Source organism: Sitophilus oryzae, unplaced genomic scaffold, assembly GCF_002938485.1.
Source record: "Sitophilus oryzae breed Bouriz unplaced genomic scaffold, Soryzae_2.0 scaffold_1297_pilon_pilon, whole genome shotgun sequence".
NCBI lineage: Eukaryota > Metazoa > Arthropoda > Insecta > Coleoptera > Curculionidae > Sitophilus > Sitophilus oryzae.
The window spans coordinates 251,248-271,500 of NW_022145945.1; the positions used below are offsets into that span (position 1 = coordinate 251,248).

Below are 20,253 nucleotides of genomic sequence, written 5' to 3' on the forward strand. Positions count from 1 at the left end.
TTATCTCATTTGTTTCAAGGTTTACAAAAAAATGCTTAATACAAAAGTTATAGGGATGGTTAAGATACACATTTTAAAATTATTATAGAGTATACAAGGTGCTTCAAAAAAGTGTGGCGGCTATAACATATGTTTTTTTAAATACAACACCCTAATTTTTATTCTATTTTTAGATTCTGCGTAAAATTCCATAACTTTTTTTATATATAATATTATATACCTAAAATTAATAGTTTTTGCAATATTTCAATTTATTTAAACAAATGTTAAATTGCAGTGTGGTAAAAAATTGTCAGTGGTGCCATTGTTTCTGAAGTTGGAGTACCAAAATTTGGTAGGAGAGTTTTATAGAGATGAAAAAAAAGATATATGTAAAAATATTTTAGTTAAATGATACCCTGTAAGTATGTCATATACCTACCTATTTTTAATAGTTTGCGATTTATTTCCATTCTATTTTTACCCATATTTTTAATACAATTACCCTATAAAAGCATAGTTACCATAACAAAACAAAACTATTTATTACTTACTTTTAACAAGTAGCTTCATAGTTAGTTGCAATTGCTGGTATTAGTTAAAATTAATTAACTTTACTCAAATAAACTAAATCGCAGTAGTGAATTTCTTGGTGTATTTCTGTATTACGAAAGATGACACTTGGGATTTTTCGTCGGAGCGAATAGCCACAGATTAGGGTAATACTAGATTACCTAATTGCTGAAGACTACTAATACAGAAATTTTCTTCGACATACAGTGAAGTTTTTTCTCGTAGTAATTCTGGTTTATATTTCATTTGGTATAGCCAATATTACAGTTTTTTCTCGTAGTAATTCTGGTTTATATTTCATTTGGTATAGCCAATATTACTACTGCCGCGAAACCGTCTCATTACTCACTGAAGATGTTTTCTAGATAATATACATCTATTCTTATAGTAGTTAGCAAAGTACTATATAATATATGGTACTGAATCAAAAAATGTGCTTTTCTAGGCTTGTCCGTGTATATCAGTCACATTGACTAATTCATTTCCAGAAAATCTGTAACTATTACCTCTACCATTTATACTTATTACAACAAATTAAACTCAAATTTAAATTTTGTTTTTAACTTGCTTAACTGACATGAAATTGTTATAATTGTTACTTTTTGTCGTGGTAACTATGATGTTATAGCGCAATTGTATTAAAAATATCGGTAAAAATAGAAAAAAATTGGAATAAATAGCAAAGTAATAAAAATAGGTATATGACATACTTAATAAAAGTTGAAGAGTTTTGTAAAATCTATCAGAAAAAATGATAATATATAGGGTGTACCATTTAAAAAAATTGAAATTTCTTAATTTTAAGTAGTTGAAATTCATAAATATATTTTGAACACCCTGTAACATCTAACTAAAATATCTTTACATAGGTCTTTTTCTATATCTCTATAAAATTCTCCTTCCAAATTTTAGTTGTCCAACTTCAGAATCAATGCCATCATTGACCATTTTTCATCATATTGCAATCTAACGTTTGTTTGAATAAATTTAAATATAACAAAAACTATTAATTTTAGGTATATAACATTATATATAAGAAAGTTACGGAATTTTACGCAGAATCTAAGAATAAAATAAAAAATAGGGTGTTGCATTTAAAAAAACATATGTTATATTCGCCACACTTTTTTGAAGCACCCTGTATACCGTATAATAATTTTAAAATGTGTACCTTAACCATCCCTATAACTTTTGTATTAAACATTTTTTTGTAAACCTCGAAACAAATGAGATAATGGACTTTACTCTATCGTTGACTCACCTTGTACACCTACTTAAAAATCATTTATGCTCAATATAAAAATAAATTACAACCTTCTTAAGATCAGTAAGCGCCATTAAAAAATAAAGAACCTGGAGAAAAACCTCGCCAAAATTTTCATCGATTCTCATTCCCCAGCAGACTTTGACGGCGTTTTTTTTTCGAACAAAGTTAAAGGTCAAATTAATTTAAAACTTTTATTTACATATCAAGTGTAAAAAGGTTTTTTAATTCTTATTTATTATTGCTGATTTGAACACATTTTTAATGAGGGAGGTATTTCAAAGAAATCAAAAGAGTATAATATTTTTATATTTTTATTTGTTATAAATATATAAAATTATAATCACAGATTTATCTATTTATCTAAATATTAAACAATATCTTTTGCAATATTATATTCTGATATGTTAATAAATTAATATTATTCCATCCACAAACTAACTTATTTATCTATAAAAAAATTTGAAAATAGTCTATAGGGCAAGATGGATTTTCTATTGTATAATATATACTACAGTATCATGTTTAACCAAATTTTGCAAGATTTATACATTTCAATATTTTTAAATCTTTATATATATGCCTACCTCTACTTAACTAGTAACCTACAGACAAAAAAACTAAATTGTTTCTGAAACTAAAGTTTAAAATATTAAATATATTTCTCATCGAATGAAACCAATATTTTTTCATTCTCATGATTTATGAAAATAGCAGTAAAGCTCCATACTCACTATGCGCTGATGCGGTTCGCCGATGCGTCGATTTGATGCACCAATACCTCGATGCGATGAGTAGTGAATATCAAGTTCGGCAGAATATCAATTTTTGGGCAAACCGCATCAAAAGAAATATCACGAAACCGCATCATACACACTATGCGTGCATGGACACATGAACGTATGGGGCTTAATAAGGCTATGATTTCTACTGTTAATATTTCACAAAGTATAATTAAAGCACAATTTAAAACAGCATACTAAAAATATTTTTATAGATACCACTATCATCAAGTTTTTGCAGATAGGGAATACTTTTTTTATACGTTTAAAATTAATATATACAGATTTACAAAGAGTTTTGGATGAATCAGAATTATTATTTATTTTGTTGTTGATCTGGAGATAGTTCTTTCTTCAATCTGTTCAATATTGGCAACGCTCTTCTAGCTAGTTTCTGTTTAATATCCAATGGTGGTCCTAAAGCCCATGGTGGGTCAGCTTTCGTCCTGACGTAGTAGATACCACGGGCACTGGAATATCATATTTTTATCATTACTCTTTGTTTAAACAAGATATATCAGTACGTCTGATATGCATTAGTATACAATTTTTTATGATAGGAATCCTACAGAAAACGTATTGGAAAATATGTAGTATCTTTGCTCAAAAGCTAAAAAATCACACTTCTCAAAATCAGTCATCTTCAATTACATTCCCTCAAGTCATACAAAAAACACTTACCATAAGTCATCGAAATATTAGAGCAGAGATACAAATATATGTGTTTGATATGTATTATTTCTACAAGTACTTAAAAAATATCTTAGGTATAAGGTATCTATAACCCTTGTATAAAACAAGGGTAAGGATATAACTTACAAACCAGATATTGAAGAGATACAATTTAGGGGCCGGTATAATTTAAGCGACTTTCCCCGGTATTTAATTCTGTCAATGAATTACCCAAGCAGCATTTGGACGTCGGGACAACGTTGTGTTACGCGACCAAACGTCGGCGCGCGCAACGTCGGCACGACCTCGTGCCAACCCTAATCTGCACTAGTTTGGAGAATAATTTTTGGGTCGAAACGACGTTGGATACCGACGTTGGCTAGAAGCCTAATTTAGTACAAACTGCAACGTTGTTTAAAATCCTAATTCACAGAAATACAAAACTAATATGGCGTCTAAGTCGCGTTTTATCCTAAATTGGGATAATTATAGTAAAAATATTATTTTTATGATTTAGTTAGAGACATATGTCAGATGGCAGTGAAGGAAAACAAAACAAAAGTATTTAAGTGTGGAGGATGTTTGAAGATCATAATTAATGAAACACTTTAACCGACTCTGTAACTCGTTACCCAAGGCAAAAAAGTTAAACGCAAACAACTTTATTGATAAATGTATTGTTTCTACTTTGAAAAATACTAATGGGCCTTAAAATTAAAGAAATTTTAAAAAATTTCTTGAATTTTTTTTTTTAGTAAAATAAGAATAATTTATTTGCAGTCGAAAAAATTGTTTCCGCGTGTTTTTTAGGGTCAAACATTTCAAGTTAATGTATTCAAAAAGCAGGAATTGCTATTTTAGGAACAAAACATTTTCTTATTTAACAACATGGCGGCTTTCACTTTGGTGTTTTGGAGATTAAGATGGAGTAGTTCGAGTAGTCGCATACTGGACTAATAAAGTCGCAGTTCGGCCTTAACAGGTAGTATACTAGTCGCAAGATTGCCTAATTTAGTCATCCTAGAGTCTAGCTTGTGCCGCCCTCTATAACCTAAATAAACGAGGGAGTGGATAAACTATCGATAATATATGTCGATGTATATTTAAATTTAGTTTTATATGTACCTTTCTTATGTCCCATTTTAATTAAGTTTTTTTTATAAAAACAAAAACAGCACTGAACTGTCTGACTGAACAAAACAATGAAGTGAAAATTTAAGATTTAAGGTTATGGTTCAATACAGTTGCAAAAAGGTAGTGACTCGACGTCCTACCAACGTAAGAATAAGGAAATCTAAACAACGTTGGAATTAGTAAAACAGACGATGTTTGCATAACGTTGGGATAGGTCCTGAAACCGACGTTGGAAAACTCTATATTGTCCAACGTTGTAACTACGTTGTCCGAATCACCTAAAGATCACTTAAGCAAAAAAGGTTACAAGACAACGTTTATTCCGCGTCGCAGAAGCTTCTACTTTGCTGTAGTACTAATCCAACGTCGGCACAACGTTATAAAAACGTTTAAATTTATTTTAATACCCAAGGTAGGGAGCTAACTATTTTTTGTAACTAATCCAACGTTGTGTTTAGTAAACATGTGGTCGCAAGTCGTGAAAATGCTACTTGGGTATTATTACATAAATATGATTATGATTATAGTTCAGTTGACTTGAACCCATTAATGAGAACTAGTAAATTTATGTTCTCAAGGAATACATAATTGTATTATGCATATACATATATAAGAAAATTTTTTTATTATTATACAATCATATTCATTCTAAGAATAGATAGAAATCTGGGTTAAATATATACCTATTTATTTAACGTAGATTTATATTACAGTTTAGTGATTATATCTTTAAAAGTATATTTTTTATTTATTGATATTTTTTATGTGATTGGTGATCATCGCCAATCTTTTACATAAAAAACAAGTATTTCTACTAAAAAAATGATACAAAAGAATACTTACTCATGTGAGACATGTTCTCCCATCAAAACATAGTCTGTTTCTTCAGGTTGGCACCAGTTCAACATAAAACTCAATAGAGTGGGACATGGATATGCCCAAAATCCCTTTTTCGTTATTATAGATTCTATAAAATATGGTGTCACTTTTGTATGATCACATGCCAGAGTCTCTGTAAAAAACCAAACAGGAATTTAATAAAAATCTATACCATAATGAGAATTCCAGATTTACTAGATTTAAAAAAGGTTGCAGCATTTAAATATGTTATTTAATTTATCAGTATTTTATATAATACGGGTGCGTCTCAAAATATCGTCATATATTAACATACCAAATCTCGTTTTTTTATGTGAAAAAATAAGAAAGTTATAGGGTTGAGCCAATTTTGAGACGCACCCGGTAGTTTTTTTTATCGATTACCAGGTAAATAGCAAGAGTAACCAGACTGACAAAGACTGACCAGTGCAAGATTTCGCAAGGTTCTCGGTCTCGTTCTTGAATTTGCTCATCACTAAAACTTACTAAAAACAGTATCACTACCACACCCAGGCTGACTAGACCCTCCATTAATGTAGAAATCCGCATGTCCTGTTGGTCCCCATTGTCCTAGAATCCCCGCGCCTGTATGCAGCACATCAACAAAATGTGCATCTGTTGCATCCAGATCTCTGGATGAGTTTTGACCCATATAGAAAAATATCGTTGGATCTAAACCTAAAAAACACATCATTCAACACTAATTACGAAATTTAAATTAAATACACAAAGAAATTACCTGTTATTCTTCCAATTTTTCCATCCAAGTCGTTATCGATAAAATTGGCCACCAATCCCGATATGTGAGCTCCAATGCTGTACCCTATAAGGTGCATGTCGTCTGCCCTTATTCCTCTGGGATGCTGAGATAAATATCTGATTAATTGAGCTATACATTTGGCACAGAATCTGGGAGCCCATTCCATTTGCTGCAAAAGATAATTTTAGTGATTTTCGTCAAAACTGTAGTATGTCTACTAACAGCATAGGTATTTAATTGGTATTTAAAGCTGATGCAAATCAAGTTTTCTCAATCAGAACAGAAAAAGGCAGAACATGCTCTATAGCCTGACGAAATCAGGGTTTTTTGTAGAAGGCCATAATAAAGACATTGGCAAAGAGCAATATGGACGATTCAGTCTCCAAGTTATTACAATATGTAAAAAGAATACGATTAGAGAATGTAAAGTCGGGTAGAGACGTTACGTTTTGAACAGTTCAAGACGTTCCAAACAAAATAGTGCGTGTGGATAGGACAACAATGCAGTTATGGTACAGCTGCAGCTATAACTGTCGCGGGAGAGCACAGATATTGCACCCAGAAGTTGGTACGTGTAGACGGTAGCTGCAGCGTTTCAGGTTTATTTTCTAGCATGCAAAAATTGCCTGTAATAGTTTACTTTCATGACGACGCACAGTGATGCAGAAGTTCCCAATAGCGACAAAAAATCAAAATATCAGAAGTATTTTTTTTTAATTACAATTTCACTCGTATACTTTCTAATAGTTCATATTTTCAGAATCGTGAATATTTTTGAATAAAAACGGGCCCATTATTAATCCCTCATAAGAAATGTTCGAGCTTATAAGATTATTAGCTGAAGCTAAAATATTTTGATTAAATAAAATTAGTGCGTTTAAAAACTGATGGTACTCTGAGAAAGTACAATGTTTTCAACGGTTTTCTCCCATGGCAATTCTGGTTTTGACTTCCCTGGTACCACAAAACAATTCAATAAAGACCTTGATGTAATTAAGAACTGCTTAATCTAAAATCACATTTTAGGTAAGCTAATACAAAACGCTCCAAATTGCTCCAAAAAATATGATGTAGGTTACAATTATTAGCCGTTTTTCTTCATAACTCCGAAGTTTCATGACCAACATTAACCCATAAATACCCTTTAGGTTGCCTAACTCTCCCGAAAACCTTGATTTAGTTTCCCAAAATAAATTACGTATGACAGTATATTACTGGGTGTTTCTTAGGTGCCGTAAAATATTGTTGTTGGATATTTTAAATTAGTTTTAAGAAGGAAACTGGTAATATATTTTCTCTTATTCAATTTAATTTTTGATATACAAGGTATTCAAAGTTTTTTAATGTGTAATTTTAACTAGCTTTTCCCAATTAAGCCAAAGTTTTTATTCGTTTTGTGCTTATATGACATTAAATTTAATATTATTAGAAATCTCATTAATTTTGAATAATTATTGTTAATATAAAATGTGTCTATGATGCATCAACATTCAGTCAACAACTTTTATCAAGAATGTCATGCACCTTCTACTAATTTTCTCGGATATAGTAAGAGATCACTAAAGACTTCTGTCAAGTAAAATAGAACAGCATCCTGAGGCTCTAAAACTTATTATAGATTTTTATCCATTTGCTAAATCCATCTTAAATATATTATCCATCTTATCTAGAAGCTTTAGGATAATTTTTAGTTTCTTTTTCTTGCGCATTAAGCGTATTAAGTATAATATTTTTACCACAGGTTTACAAAATATTTCTAAATTATAGAACATTTAAAAATATCAAAATTAAATGATTGTAAGTGAACAACATCTAATGCGAAAAGAGCGCTGTCTTTTAGATGTCTTGGTGTTATTTTCATTAATAGGTAACTACATGAAATATATAGATGTTTTTAGTTTCTTCTTTTTTCTTCTTTTTTTTCTTATGGATATGTATATAAATGTATTTTTTAAGTAAGAATTTAAGTTATTAACATTTATTTAATTTGGTTTTTAGTTTTTGTTTTTATAGCGGCAACATAGATACATTATCTGTAAAAATTTCAACTGTCTAGCTATAACGGTTTATAAGATAGACCTTTGTGGCAGACGGACGGACGGACGGACAGCGAAGTCTTATAATAGGGTTCCCGTTTTTACCCTTTGGGTACGGAACCCTAAAAACAAACATTACAAAATAAATAAAATTTTGAATCTTTTGGAATATACCGATCGGGACAGGCCAACTCTGTGTATAGGATTTTAACGTGTAAGACAGTGATGTAGGCAGCTTAATGGCAAATCAAATGTATTAAAAAGAGAAAAAAGTTGGGTGGGTATGGGTGGGTACATTTCTTCTGAGCGGTATTGCCAGATTTTGCATCAAAATTTCAAACCGCATAAGTAGACGTTTCAAAAAAATGTCGCATATAGGGTTGGATCTGAATTTTCGACAATTAGTTACTCATTTTACTACAACTGTAATAGATTACATTTAGCTTAGATATATTATCTTCATTTCAGTAGTATACATGAAAATTTTTAACATAGTTTATTTTATTCTAATTTCTTTAAGACTACGATAATATACTGGTCGGCAAGAGAAAATCTTGGGTCGTTTATTTTAGTCATCATTTACCTACATGTCTAGAAGTGAATCGATATGGCAATCTTGTAAGTCGGGGAGAGAAAATTATTACCTATCCACTTAATCCGGAGCTCAACTTCATGCGCTTGGGAAAATTCTTGCTCTTTTCTCTTTGTTCATTTATACAATCACAGAGTCTATAGACTCTGTGCACGACAATCGGCACCCAAAGCCGTGTGTACATTATCGGTTATATCATTAAATAAACTAACCAAAAAATATGCTGTAGATTTGCACAGGCAGCCTGTTCAAAAAACTGACTGTAATGGTCGCAATGGAATAGGCCAAAACCCATCTCATACTTATTAATTTAATCTACATTAAAGATAAACCAAACAACAAACATTACAAAATAAATAAAATTTTGATTTTTTAGGAATACATTATTGTCTACAAATGAATTGATCATAAATATAGGGACTATTAATGGATGTAATTTCTTTCTATTAATTACATTTTAATTCGTATCTTCTACCGGAAATGGAATTAAAACGTTACTTAATTTAATTACAGTGAAATTTTCGAATTTTTCGATACGTAGTTTTCACTGGGTGTCACAAATGAACTTCCTGGCTGTCAAAATATCGAAGTAATTATTGCAAAAGTGCGATTTGTCACCGAAGCGATAATGACAGTCCATTATTTATCTATTTAGAAAGTTGCCTAATGCTTATTTTATGTTAAAAAATATAGAAGACAATGAATTAATAATGCTCTGTTATTATTTGGCTAAAATACTTATTTTTTTTAATTGGTTTTAATCGATGTGACTGCTAAAAACTTAAAATGTTCTCTGAGTTGTTATATTCAGATTCAGACATTTCATATATAGATTTTGTCTCATTTTTTGGCGAATTTTTGGAATATTCACGCTAATACAGTGCTTGTATATTAACTTTTAAATAACTATCGAAAAAATATTTAAAATAATGTTATACGATCGGAAAAAATAAACGGCGTCAAAGCTGACTTGCAAATGAGATCGCTATCTGTTATTTTATATAAAAAATATTGGCGAATGTCATCAATTTTTATTTCCAAGCCAACTTCACGGCGTTTTATTGCGATCATACTGTAATTTCACATATAATTTGAGTAAAAGTATTTATTCTGCCACAAAGCCGGATGTGTTTAAACACAAATACGTACTTTTTGATGTAAGGTTTATTTATTTTGAACAGTTTTACAAAATACAACATGGGTTTATCAATACTCAATGGATAGATATAATTACAAGTAGAGATTGATGTCTCTCAAGAAAACAGGTATTTATAGAGGTTATTTCTTTAAACACCATTGTTCTGAACAGGGTTGGCAAATATCATGATATTTATATATCAATATATCAATATATCAAATATCGGATATATATCCGATATACATGGTGTCCCAGAAATAAGTGCAAATACTTAACAGGTAATATAATTCAACTCCAGAAACATAATATCCGATATGTATCATTGATATATGTATATCATGCCAACCCTGATTCTGAAACTTCTGGTATTTTTGAAAGTCTCATCATATTAAGATATTTTGATGATGACATTAGACGTTGAAAAGATTAATATTCAGAAAATCACCAATCTACATTTCGTAATTCTCAGACTAATTCAAATAATGCAGGGTCTGCCAGAAACACTCTGTATACCAAGCCCCTATTCTGTTCTTTGCTGTTACTTTTTATGGAAGTGGTCGTATATTTCTGAATTTCTCACTCTTAAACGATCACAATCGTACTTATTTGTTATAGAAAGCTATTTCTACCACAATAGTAAATATTAAAAGTTAAGAAATGCCCCAAGCTAGTTTAAACAAGAGTTGTAATTAGTACTTGAGAATTTGAAAAATGCATGATGCAAAATAATTGCACGCAAAGAAAGATTGCAATGTTGATATTTAAGCGATTTATTTTGTCACGCCTATTGTCATATACAGGGCAGTGCATTTCATAGTGGCACTAGTAAAATTTACACGATATAATATAATACGGGATAAAAAATTATGATTTCAGTCTAATATCTACTTAATATGTTTATTTTCTGTTAATGATGTGTTGATTTCTTCGATTCTAAATATCTTGGGAACGGTTGCTCGATGCGATTTTTACCAAGAGAAAAAAAAAGTGAAAACGTACATTTTTACCATGGTGGTGTAATACAGGTACGTACGAAAAGTTGTTACTCTTCAAAACCGTTGAAAAATATGTAGGTTGCGCCCAAGGACTGTATATATTCTAAAGGACTGTTCGATCGCGTCAAATCGCCGCTGTCGTAGTCGCCGTGGAATGCTACGTCACGCGCTGACCAGCGCTCCACAGTGCGGCGGATGGTTATTCTAGCGGGACAAAATCTCAAAACTTGGGACTTAAAATCTAAGAACGTAGCAAATGGTCTAATATATAGCAACTATATGGTTAAATTTATTTATTTATTAATAAATAAATACAAGATAATAAAACTATGATATTTATTCGTACATGACACACAAAAACCGTATTGTAAACTATTGCCAAATACATAAAATTATGATATCAAAAAACTCTTTAGCAGTTTTTTTTTAATTAATTTGTAATCTTGTGACACCCTCGATAATTTATTTTAAAAAATATATTTTATTTTGAAAATAATAAATAAGATAGATATTTTAATTTTAATTTTAACACTTGGTAATTGTAAATTCATATATAGTAAGTACCTAAGACAATTTTTTAAACTAAGTGCCTTTTGATGGAGTTGTTTTGTTTTTATACTATCCGATTGAAATGAATCTTTTTGGGTATTCACCTGTTAAGCTTGAACTTCCTGTGACTGTGACTACCTGTGTTGGAAACTATTGGTAACTCAAAAGATCTACATCATTCAATATATCGATATTTGAAAAAAAAGTGAAAGTTTGATATCTGCAGAACAAAGGCACGAAGAATTTTAACAAATAATATACATACAGTAGAAAAGTACATACCTTTGGCAATCTTCAACATAATTTGGCTTTCTAATAAAATGTATAAGCACTTGCAAATATTTTGTTTTCGTATGATCTCTACCTTGCTCAGCAGAAAACGACCAAATTTGGTTGATAAAAATGTATCGAAATACAAAGAATATTCATGCATTTTTGTATCAATTGGAATGTCTACTATTTATTCTTATCAGTACACATTTTTTGGCTTATTTCTAACCAAACGCTTTTGTCCCGCTAAATTTATTTTCCAACGCACTGTGCGCTCGTCCGTCAAATGCAAACTTAATAACTGTCACTGGCTAAAATCTTTAGCGCCAACTTCAACTCGGTCAGTAGATGACGTAAAAAAACTGACAGTGCAGGAAGATAGGAATCGAACTATCCTTATCTCTATATATACTCTGTTTTTTTTTCTCAGGTAAGATTTCGACAGACGATGACAGAAGAAAAGCAGATGACGTCCCATACCAATTTATTTATTTTACTAAAAAAAGTTTCTAATAATTTTTAAGTTATCTATGGATGGGTTTAAATATAAATCCGTCATGCGTCGTGTCTTGTTTTTAACCAGTTTTATTGGTTTATTTAAAAAATGACAGCTCGTATTTCAATTTTATTGGTTTGACGGAACGATGAACGACAAACGGACGTATGCGTATGAACTCGCCTTTAGATTTTTGTCATTTTTGACGCTTGTCAAAGTCTTGCCAAATTATAAGTTATAATTTTGTGTCAACTTTTGTTAAATACCCTGCGTTTTGGAAGATGATGCATTTTGATTCTTATTATTACGTGTGTTTTGTGTCTTTTGAAGTTAAGTGGAGGAAAAATCGAGTGAAAATTAACTGTAGACCCAAAGCACAGTTTATGGTTAATACTCGCTGCCCAGGCAGAAAGTCTTGTACACCAATGAAGTTGCCATCGATAAAGTTTGTATACCATTTCGTCGTAGATAAGTGCATCTCGTATATGGTAGAAGGATCAAACTAAACACATACTAAAAACAGGAGTAGACGACATCACACGATAGGTAAATAATGGATTTTAGTACTGCAAAAAAATAATGTCAAAAAGTACTGGTTTAAAAAATTAAGATTAAAGTTAATTAATCAACCTTTAAGGTATAAAATTTGGTAGGTGTTATTATTAATAAAATAGTTTGTTTTATTTACCTATGTTCTTTTATTTATTCATGTGGAATATTACAAATTTATATTTGTACATAAGTTATATTGATAAACATAATCATAAATGCGGGTAGTTTCATAAAGCTTGAAAGTAAATAATAGCTTCTTTTTTTATTTTTTGGTATGTAGTGTCTTGTTCTTGTTTGTTTTGTATTAACACATACCGTTTTTATTAAATAAAATAACTCGATTACATTTTTTCAGTTTTATACAGTTTTTTTCACAATATTTTGAAGTAATCACTTGTCATCTTGTCAATCAAATTTTAAATATATCCTGCTATGCGTTCCAGTTGTACCAACTGATTTCTTTGTAAAATAAAATAAACTACTTTGAAATTAAAATGACAGACACATCTATCACTGTCAAGGATCTTCTCGTTGGACAGACTATAGTATCCTTGGGTTGCGCCTACAAGTAGAAGTCATATTGACATCTTAATCAAATTTGTCATCATTTGTCATGTAAAAAAACACCCAGACATATCCCAGACACTATTTATTGTCATCGAAATATCGATATTAGTTCAGAAACTATCTGGAAAAAAATCGAAATAAAAATGAAACTTCTACACGAACTTTTACCATATATTTATCTGCAAAATATGCTGTCAAAGTTTCCTGATAACCATTCGGACCACCCTGTATATTTCTAAGGTAAGGCTTATCATAATGGCAAAAACAACTTTCATTCTAACTGTTGTAGATGAGAGACAGAAAAAAAACACGAGTAACTGTTGCAAAAGTCACTTGCTATTATTGGCAAATAAAATTTGATTTATGAACATTCAAAATGGTTTATTGAGAGCTTGGGCAACGACACATATGTAAAAGAAAATTGGAATATAATAAAACGTTTGGTTAAACAAAGGTGATGCAACGAAAAAGTATGTCACCATCAATATTTCAATGGGCATTATTAACTTATGACATATGTGCGTATTCTTAATAACTGTATTTGTAAACTTTTGAATTACATATAGATTACTAAAATTCCATGCGGATGAGTGACGAGATGTCAATTTTTAATAATCAATGGGTAGTTTCCAATATGTATGAACCATCAAGACATCAAAAACCGGAACTCAACATTTTTAATTCCAGGTTCTTTCGGTACTTTCGGGACTATAATAATTAAAAACAAATTTTTGTTACGTGATTTTGATACATATTCTACAGTTCTTACTTTACTGTTAGTTATTTTGAAGTTTCTATAATGTTTATTAGCAATTATTGAAGTTTAAATATGTTATTTTATTATTTAGTATAATATTGCTAAATGTATATTTTTTTGTGTTATGTTTTTATAGACATTTGCATCTTTAATTGAAAATGTTAAGTGTTTTTTCTAATTTAGTTAAGTTGGTTTCGTGGTTGGTTGATGTTATTTGATGTAACTTTTAAGCTATCTCTTTTTCGTTCTACCTCGTATTTTTTTTTTTCGCTTGTGTTTATTATTTGTTTTTATGTTTGCTTTCTCATGACTTAATAATTTGATATTATTCTCATTTGAAACTCAATTTTTTATCGGTTTTACTTTTCAGAAGTTGCTAATTGACGAACTCCACAATCGTTGAACGAAAATATTTTAGTACGTTTCTGGAAACTCTAATTAATACTACCAATTAGGGTTCAGATCTTTTTTTGCCCATCACAGAACCGGGCCTCGGTAACAATAATTAAAAAATATTTTTTTTGTTACGTGAAAAAGTCCTTTGATACTTTCTAGCGGTTGAAATCAAACTCTTCTGAATAAGTAATGATGCTATTTCTTATTGTTCTTCCTCCTTTTCTCTTTTGAAGTTCCTATAATATTTATTATGTTATGTGTTAATAGATATTTGCATTTTTAATTTAATATTTTAGGGCTTTTGTCTCAAATTCAGTTAAGTTGGTCTATGTTGTTTGATGTGAAATTTAAGTTACCTATACTTTTTTCTTTACTTGTGTTCATGTTAATTTTTTCATGACTGATTACTTGTTTAGTGTGTAGTTATCCAAAAACCATCCCTTGCTTTCTGATTGATGAACTGCACCATCATTGAACAAACAACATCAGTACCGAAAGTACCGAAAAAACCGGGAAATTCCGGTTTCTAAGAGACCCTGTTCCGAAAAACACAGCTCCGGTTTCGGAAACCCTAATGAGCATGCGTGTTAGATTATTCTTATATTTTAATTGACTTACACTAAGACATGGTTCTTTGACAAGCGTCCCATAATCGACTATAATGACGTTGTAGTGCCCCCTGTAGAAATAAGCATCCCTCATGTCAGTACTGGGAGACAAGTTCCTCCCACCGCCAAAACCATGCACCACTATCTTGGTCGGGTACTTCCTGTTGAATTGACTATTGTACAAGGAGTCTTCTTTGGTTGTGTCTAGTAGTTCGGGTTCTTTTTGTGTTCTCCTGTAAGGATTTTTATATACAGGGTCCGGCAATAGTGCGTCGGGCATCTGTAGCTCCTAAAATAAAAAACTTGGGAATTTTGATTAAGTGCAAACCTAACTATGTACTAGGATGTATTTCAGGAAAATATTTTATCTTCTATAGGGTGGCTCAAAAAAAGTGTGAATGGATCGGGATAATTTTTTTTAAATGGAACACCCTGTATATTATTACATTTTTGGCTTCCTTTCTGATCACTTTACATAATCCTAAGACATGATTAAATATATTTCGATAATTTAAGAGATATTAATAAATAAATACAAATTGTATATTTTCCAACCTTTCTTAAAAAATTATTAATAATACAATAACTATCCTGAAATCAAAAAACTATATTAGATATTTACTATAAATGGTCTGTATTCTACTTAATTTGCTATAAATCTGGAAATCGTATATCATACAGGATGTTCAAAATTCTACGCCAAACTGTCTAAAATATAAAATAATTTTTCTTTGTTTTTCTAAATGGAACACCCTGTCTATTATTTTTTCAATAAATGGAGAATTAAAAAATGAACATTTTTTGCTTTGAAATACATACAATACAAAAAATGTTCATTTAATTCTCCATCAAATAAAAAAATATACAGGGTGTTCCATTTAAAAAAAAATGAAGAAAAATTATTTTATATTTTTGAAAGTTTGGCGTAAAATATTGAACATCCTGTATGATTTACGATTACCAAATTTACAGCAAAATAAGAACAGACCATCTAAAGTAAATAGCCATTATAGTTTTTTGATTTCAGAACAGTTCCTGTATTTTTAATATTTTTTTTAAGAAGGGTTGAAAACTATATATTTTTGATTTATTTTTTAATATCTCTGAAACTAATCAAAACATATTTATTCATATCTTAGGATTATGTAAAGTGTTCTGAAAGGAAGTCAAGAATGCAGTAATATACAGGGTGTTCCATTTAGAAAAAATCATCCAGATCCACTCATACTTTTTTGGGCCACCCTATAGAAGTTAAAATATTTTCCGGAAGTACATCCTCATACATACTTTAACTTTGCACTTTCAACAACAAAATTCTCAAGTTTTTTATTCTAGGATAACACATGACCGACGCACTATTGCCGGACTTATTGAGTAATTAGTATCGCATCTTTTACTAATTCGATGAAAGTTATGCAAAATAAATATAAATAACGGAATTTTTGACATTATATAATCAATTTCTCTTTAAGAATACAAAGTGAAATATGTAAATCATGAAAGTATGTCTATAAATAGACAATAAGGTTCACATTACATTGCATTGGACTGAATCACAATCTGAATGAATAACAGCATCATAATAATTTACAGGTAAATTGTATTTTTTGTCCCGACTGGTTGGAGAGATTGGATTTTCGTTCTACCTGCTGTGCCTGTCCTCGTACACAAAATATGATCGCAAGTCGACAGGCTGGTTATGAATAGGTTGTGATTCAATGTTACCATGCAGAAAAGTTGTAAATAGGAGCATTTTACGAAATTGTATAATCACTTTTACAATTTACTTATTACATTTTATCAGCAAGTAGATCAGCTACAAATCACACAAAACTCTGATTGGTTATGTATTTAATGATATACTGTTTGTTTATTTTCCTTCTGTTAACTAAACTTTAATGGAAACAAACACGTAATAGCGCTAATTTACACATGTAATTTCGCTTAAGATACTTTCGCTGGTCGCTGGTTAAACCCAATTATCAAATCATTGAGCAACCAGCTGTAACATATACGATCAACCAAACAAAATTATTAAAACACACATACAAGGTGAAACCATTTCATTTTTATTTTCGAGAAATATTTATGAAATAAACATAATTAAATATTTTGCACCATATACCAAAACTACACCTTCTTCTACACTTTCTTCACTTACATTCTTATTTTTGTTTATTTTATTTTATTCTTATTTTTATTCTTTCATTCTTATTCTACCAAATACAAAAAATAAATAAAATGACATATCATATGTCAACTTTTGACATTTTCGGATATATCGTTTATTTGAAATTATAACATGCGGTTGTGATGTCATAACCACAATTTGACTCGAAATACCAAGTGTGTGGTTTTAAATTATTTGTAAAAATGCTTTTTCCAAATATGCTAATGAGCCACCCTCGTTCCGTTTGAAAAAAAATAGATATGATTAAAAATACAATTTGGGCATCTTTTAACCGGCCAGGATAAGACAGTAAAAAGTAAAAACATTAGACGATCAAATCTATTTTTGCAAGGTTCTTTGATTAAAAATTAGTGTTTTTAACATAGCCATGGCACTCTAGATTTAAATTTAAAATACAATTTGTTTTTGAGCAAATATGTCAAAAGTTGAGATATAATATGTCATTCTATGCAGAGAGTCATTTTCTATCGAATAAAGTAGAAATATACCATTTAAAAATCAAAAGTTGTAGTCATTTCCGGTGAAACAGGAAGTGACCGAAAACAATTGAATACGTCAATCCTAATTTATGTCATATACTAACATACCAAATCTCGTTTTTTTATCTGAAAAAATAAAAGAGTTATAGGGGGTGAGCCATTTTTGAGACGCACTCGGTATACTGCATATATATTTAAAATTCCGGTTTTATAGCGCTATAGGAGGAAAGTTCGAAAATATTTGTCCGTGTGTGGAATTTAGGACACTTTTGATTGTGATTGTATTTATATAAACAAATAAGTTTTACTCTTTTAATATATTATGAAATCGAATAAAAAAATTGTAGCCCTAGTTCTGAAAAATTGTTAAACCAAGTGGTTTTGAATATATTTTATTCAAGTACTATGTATATCTACAGTAATTATTAGTAGTGGGAACTATCGAATGAATACTATCGAAACATTCGATAGTTGCAATTCATTCGAATAATTCGATAGCTAGTAAAAAAACATTCGTTGAAAACTATTCGAATAAAAATTATCATCTATTCGATAATCGTCATCTGCCTTGAAATATTGTATTCTAGTAATTCGGCAGCAAAAAACATTCATTTATAAAATTCATTCATTTATGAAATTCATTTATTCGTCAGGATCGATTATAACAAAATATTAACTGGATTTTAGTTGTCGCCCGGCGACGTAGGTTTCTTTCCGAGAAACCCGACAGCGGTCGATGGCAATGCCACAAGCAATGCTATGAAAGAAGCCGGCATCTTTGATTTTTTGCGGAGTCATATAAAGATAAGGACACATTATTTTTTTTTATTGAGGTGCTAGTATTTACACAGAAAATACATTATGAAGGGCGCTGTTGCCATATATTGGTATTAGTTGATATTAGCAAAGAATATTATTGTTTGGCTTTAGTTAGTTAGGGATAGTATGTCTATATATTTTGCATTTTTTTTATTAATATTCTGTTGTTACACTGCAATAATACTTGTTATTTTGGATGTAGGAAAATGATTTTTAATGTTTTTAAGCAAAGACTGGTTTAATAAAAATAATAATAACAGTAATAATTTGTTATACCTATTAACAACAAAATTTAAAACAATTTAATATAAACATTATTTTACGTAGTAGCAAAATATAAACAACAAATTAGATGTCAAAATTATTTATATTAGATCCTATTTAAAAATAATATAGTCTTTAAATTTTTTGTGTGGCAACCTTGGTTTATTAAATAATAATAATTACAGAACTAGTTTGTTATATTAACAACAAACTTTAAAATCATGAAATATAAACATTTATTAATTTTCTAAGCATGCAGTGTAATGGAAGGAAAATTTAAATAAAAAATTAGAAATCAAAATTATTTATATTAGGTTAAAAATAATATTTACTTTTACTGGCATTTACTTTAAAAAATAAATGAAATATTTCTTCGCTTTCAACTAGTTCAACTAATTCATATTATTTAAACATCTAAAATACAAATATGTATTTTTAAAATTAATTCTAAGTTCATCTCATCTCTCGTAAAAATTGCTACTTCTCAAAATTTCCCATTAAAAAATAGACCATATATACCATATAAAATAAAATAATTGAAAGATCGGGCTACGGAAAATCACACAAATTTTCGGAAAAATTTTGACACCTGCACACGCACAGAGTCGTCAATTAAAAAAAACTACTATTTTAGTATTTTAAATATTTTAATAAACCCAAAATTGGCACAGTATTTATAAGGTGAAGTTATAAAAATTTTGGAAGAACTAATAATGCACTGACGCACACAAAAATCAAACGAATACTCTGACTAAATTTCATTTATCAAAAGCATTCGATAGTCCTGGCTCAACGATAACCATTTAGTTGCACGGCGAGGTTGTCACATATGCTTTAGTATACAAATGAATGAATGATTTTATTCGAATAAAACCCTTCGATAGTTGAAATCATTCATTCAGTAACCATTCGATAGTCTAATTCATTCGATAGTTCCCATCGCTAGTAATTATTTATGTTTAATGACTTAACTACAGGTATTTAATTAATTAAATATATTTGTAATTACATTATAATGGAATTTCATGATCTTGTAATAGAATGTGTGATTAGATTCCAGTTAATTAATTTTTTTAAATGGAATAAAGTGATATAGCAAATAAAATAAAGATAAAAATTAACTGGGGGTGAAAACATCACCAAATGGCTTCTAAAGCAAATGGGATTGACAGACGAAGCTGTCAATCTGAAGAAGAAACGACAGGACACATTGTTACACATATGTCGGTGCGATTTACATACTTATTAAATATTGGCAAAAACTAGTCCATTATGAAGATTATTCTAAGCGTTATTATGGGTTATTTATTTATTTATATCAATAAATAAAACCTAGTATTAGTTTATATCAATAAATAAAATCTGTAAGATGTACAGGGTGAGTCAACGATAGAGTAAAGTCCATTATCTCATTTGTTTCGAGATTTACAAAAAAATGTTAAATATAAAAGTTATAGGGAAGATTAAGATACACATTTTACAATTATTATATAGTATACAG

General features: G+C 29.8%; 1 protein-coding gene across 1 annotated transcript in view; it reads right to left on the reverse strand.

Annotated features, from left to right (window-relative positions):
- Nucleotides 1–2,185: 2,185 nt before the first annotated feature.
- Nucleotides 2,186–20,253, reverse strand: part of LOC115874502 (pancreatic lipase-related protein 2) — a 36,545-nt gene continuing 18,477 nt past the window's right edge. Inside the window, exons 3-7 of the mRNA XM_030889650.1 lie at nt 15,010–15,232; nt 6,023–6,212; nt 5,770–5,961; nt 5,248–5,416; nt 2,186–3,068 (exon numbers count right to left, since the gene is read on the reverse strand). Of these exons, the coding sequence (XP_030745510.1) occupies nt 2,915–3,068; nt 5,248–5,416; nt 5,770–5,961; nt 6,023–6,212; nt 15,010–15,232 (928 nt within the window). The 3' untranslated portion in view covers nt 2,186–2,914. The remainder of the gene's footprint in view (nt 3,069–5,247; nt 5,417–5,769; nt 5,962–6,022; nt 6,213–15,009; nt 15,233–20,253) is intronic.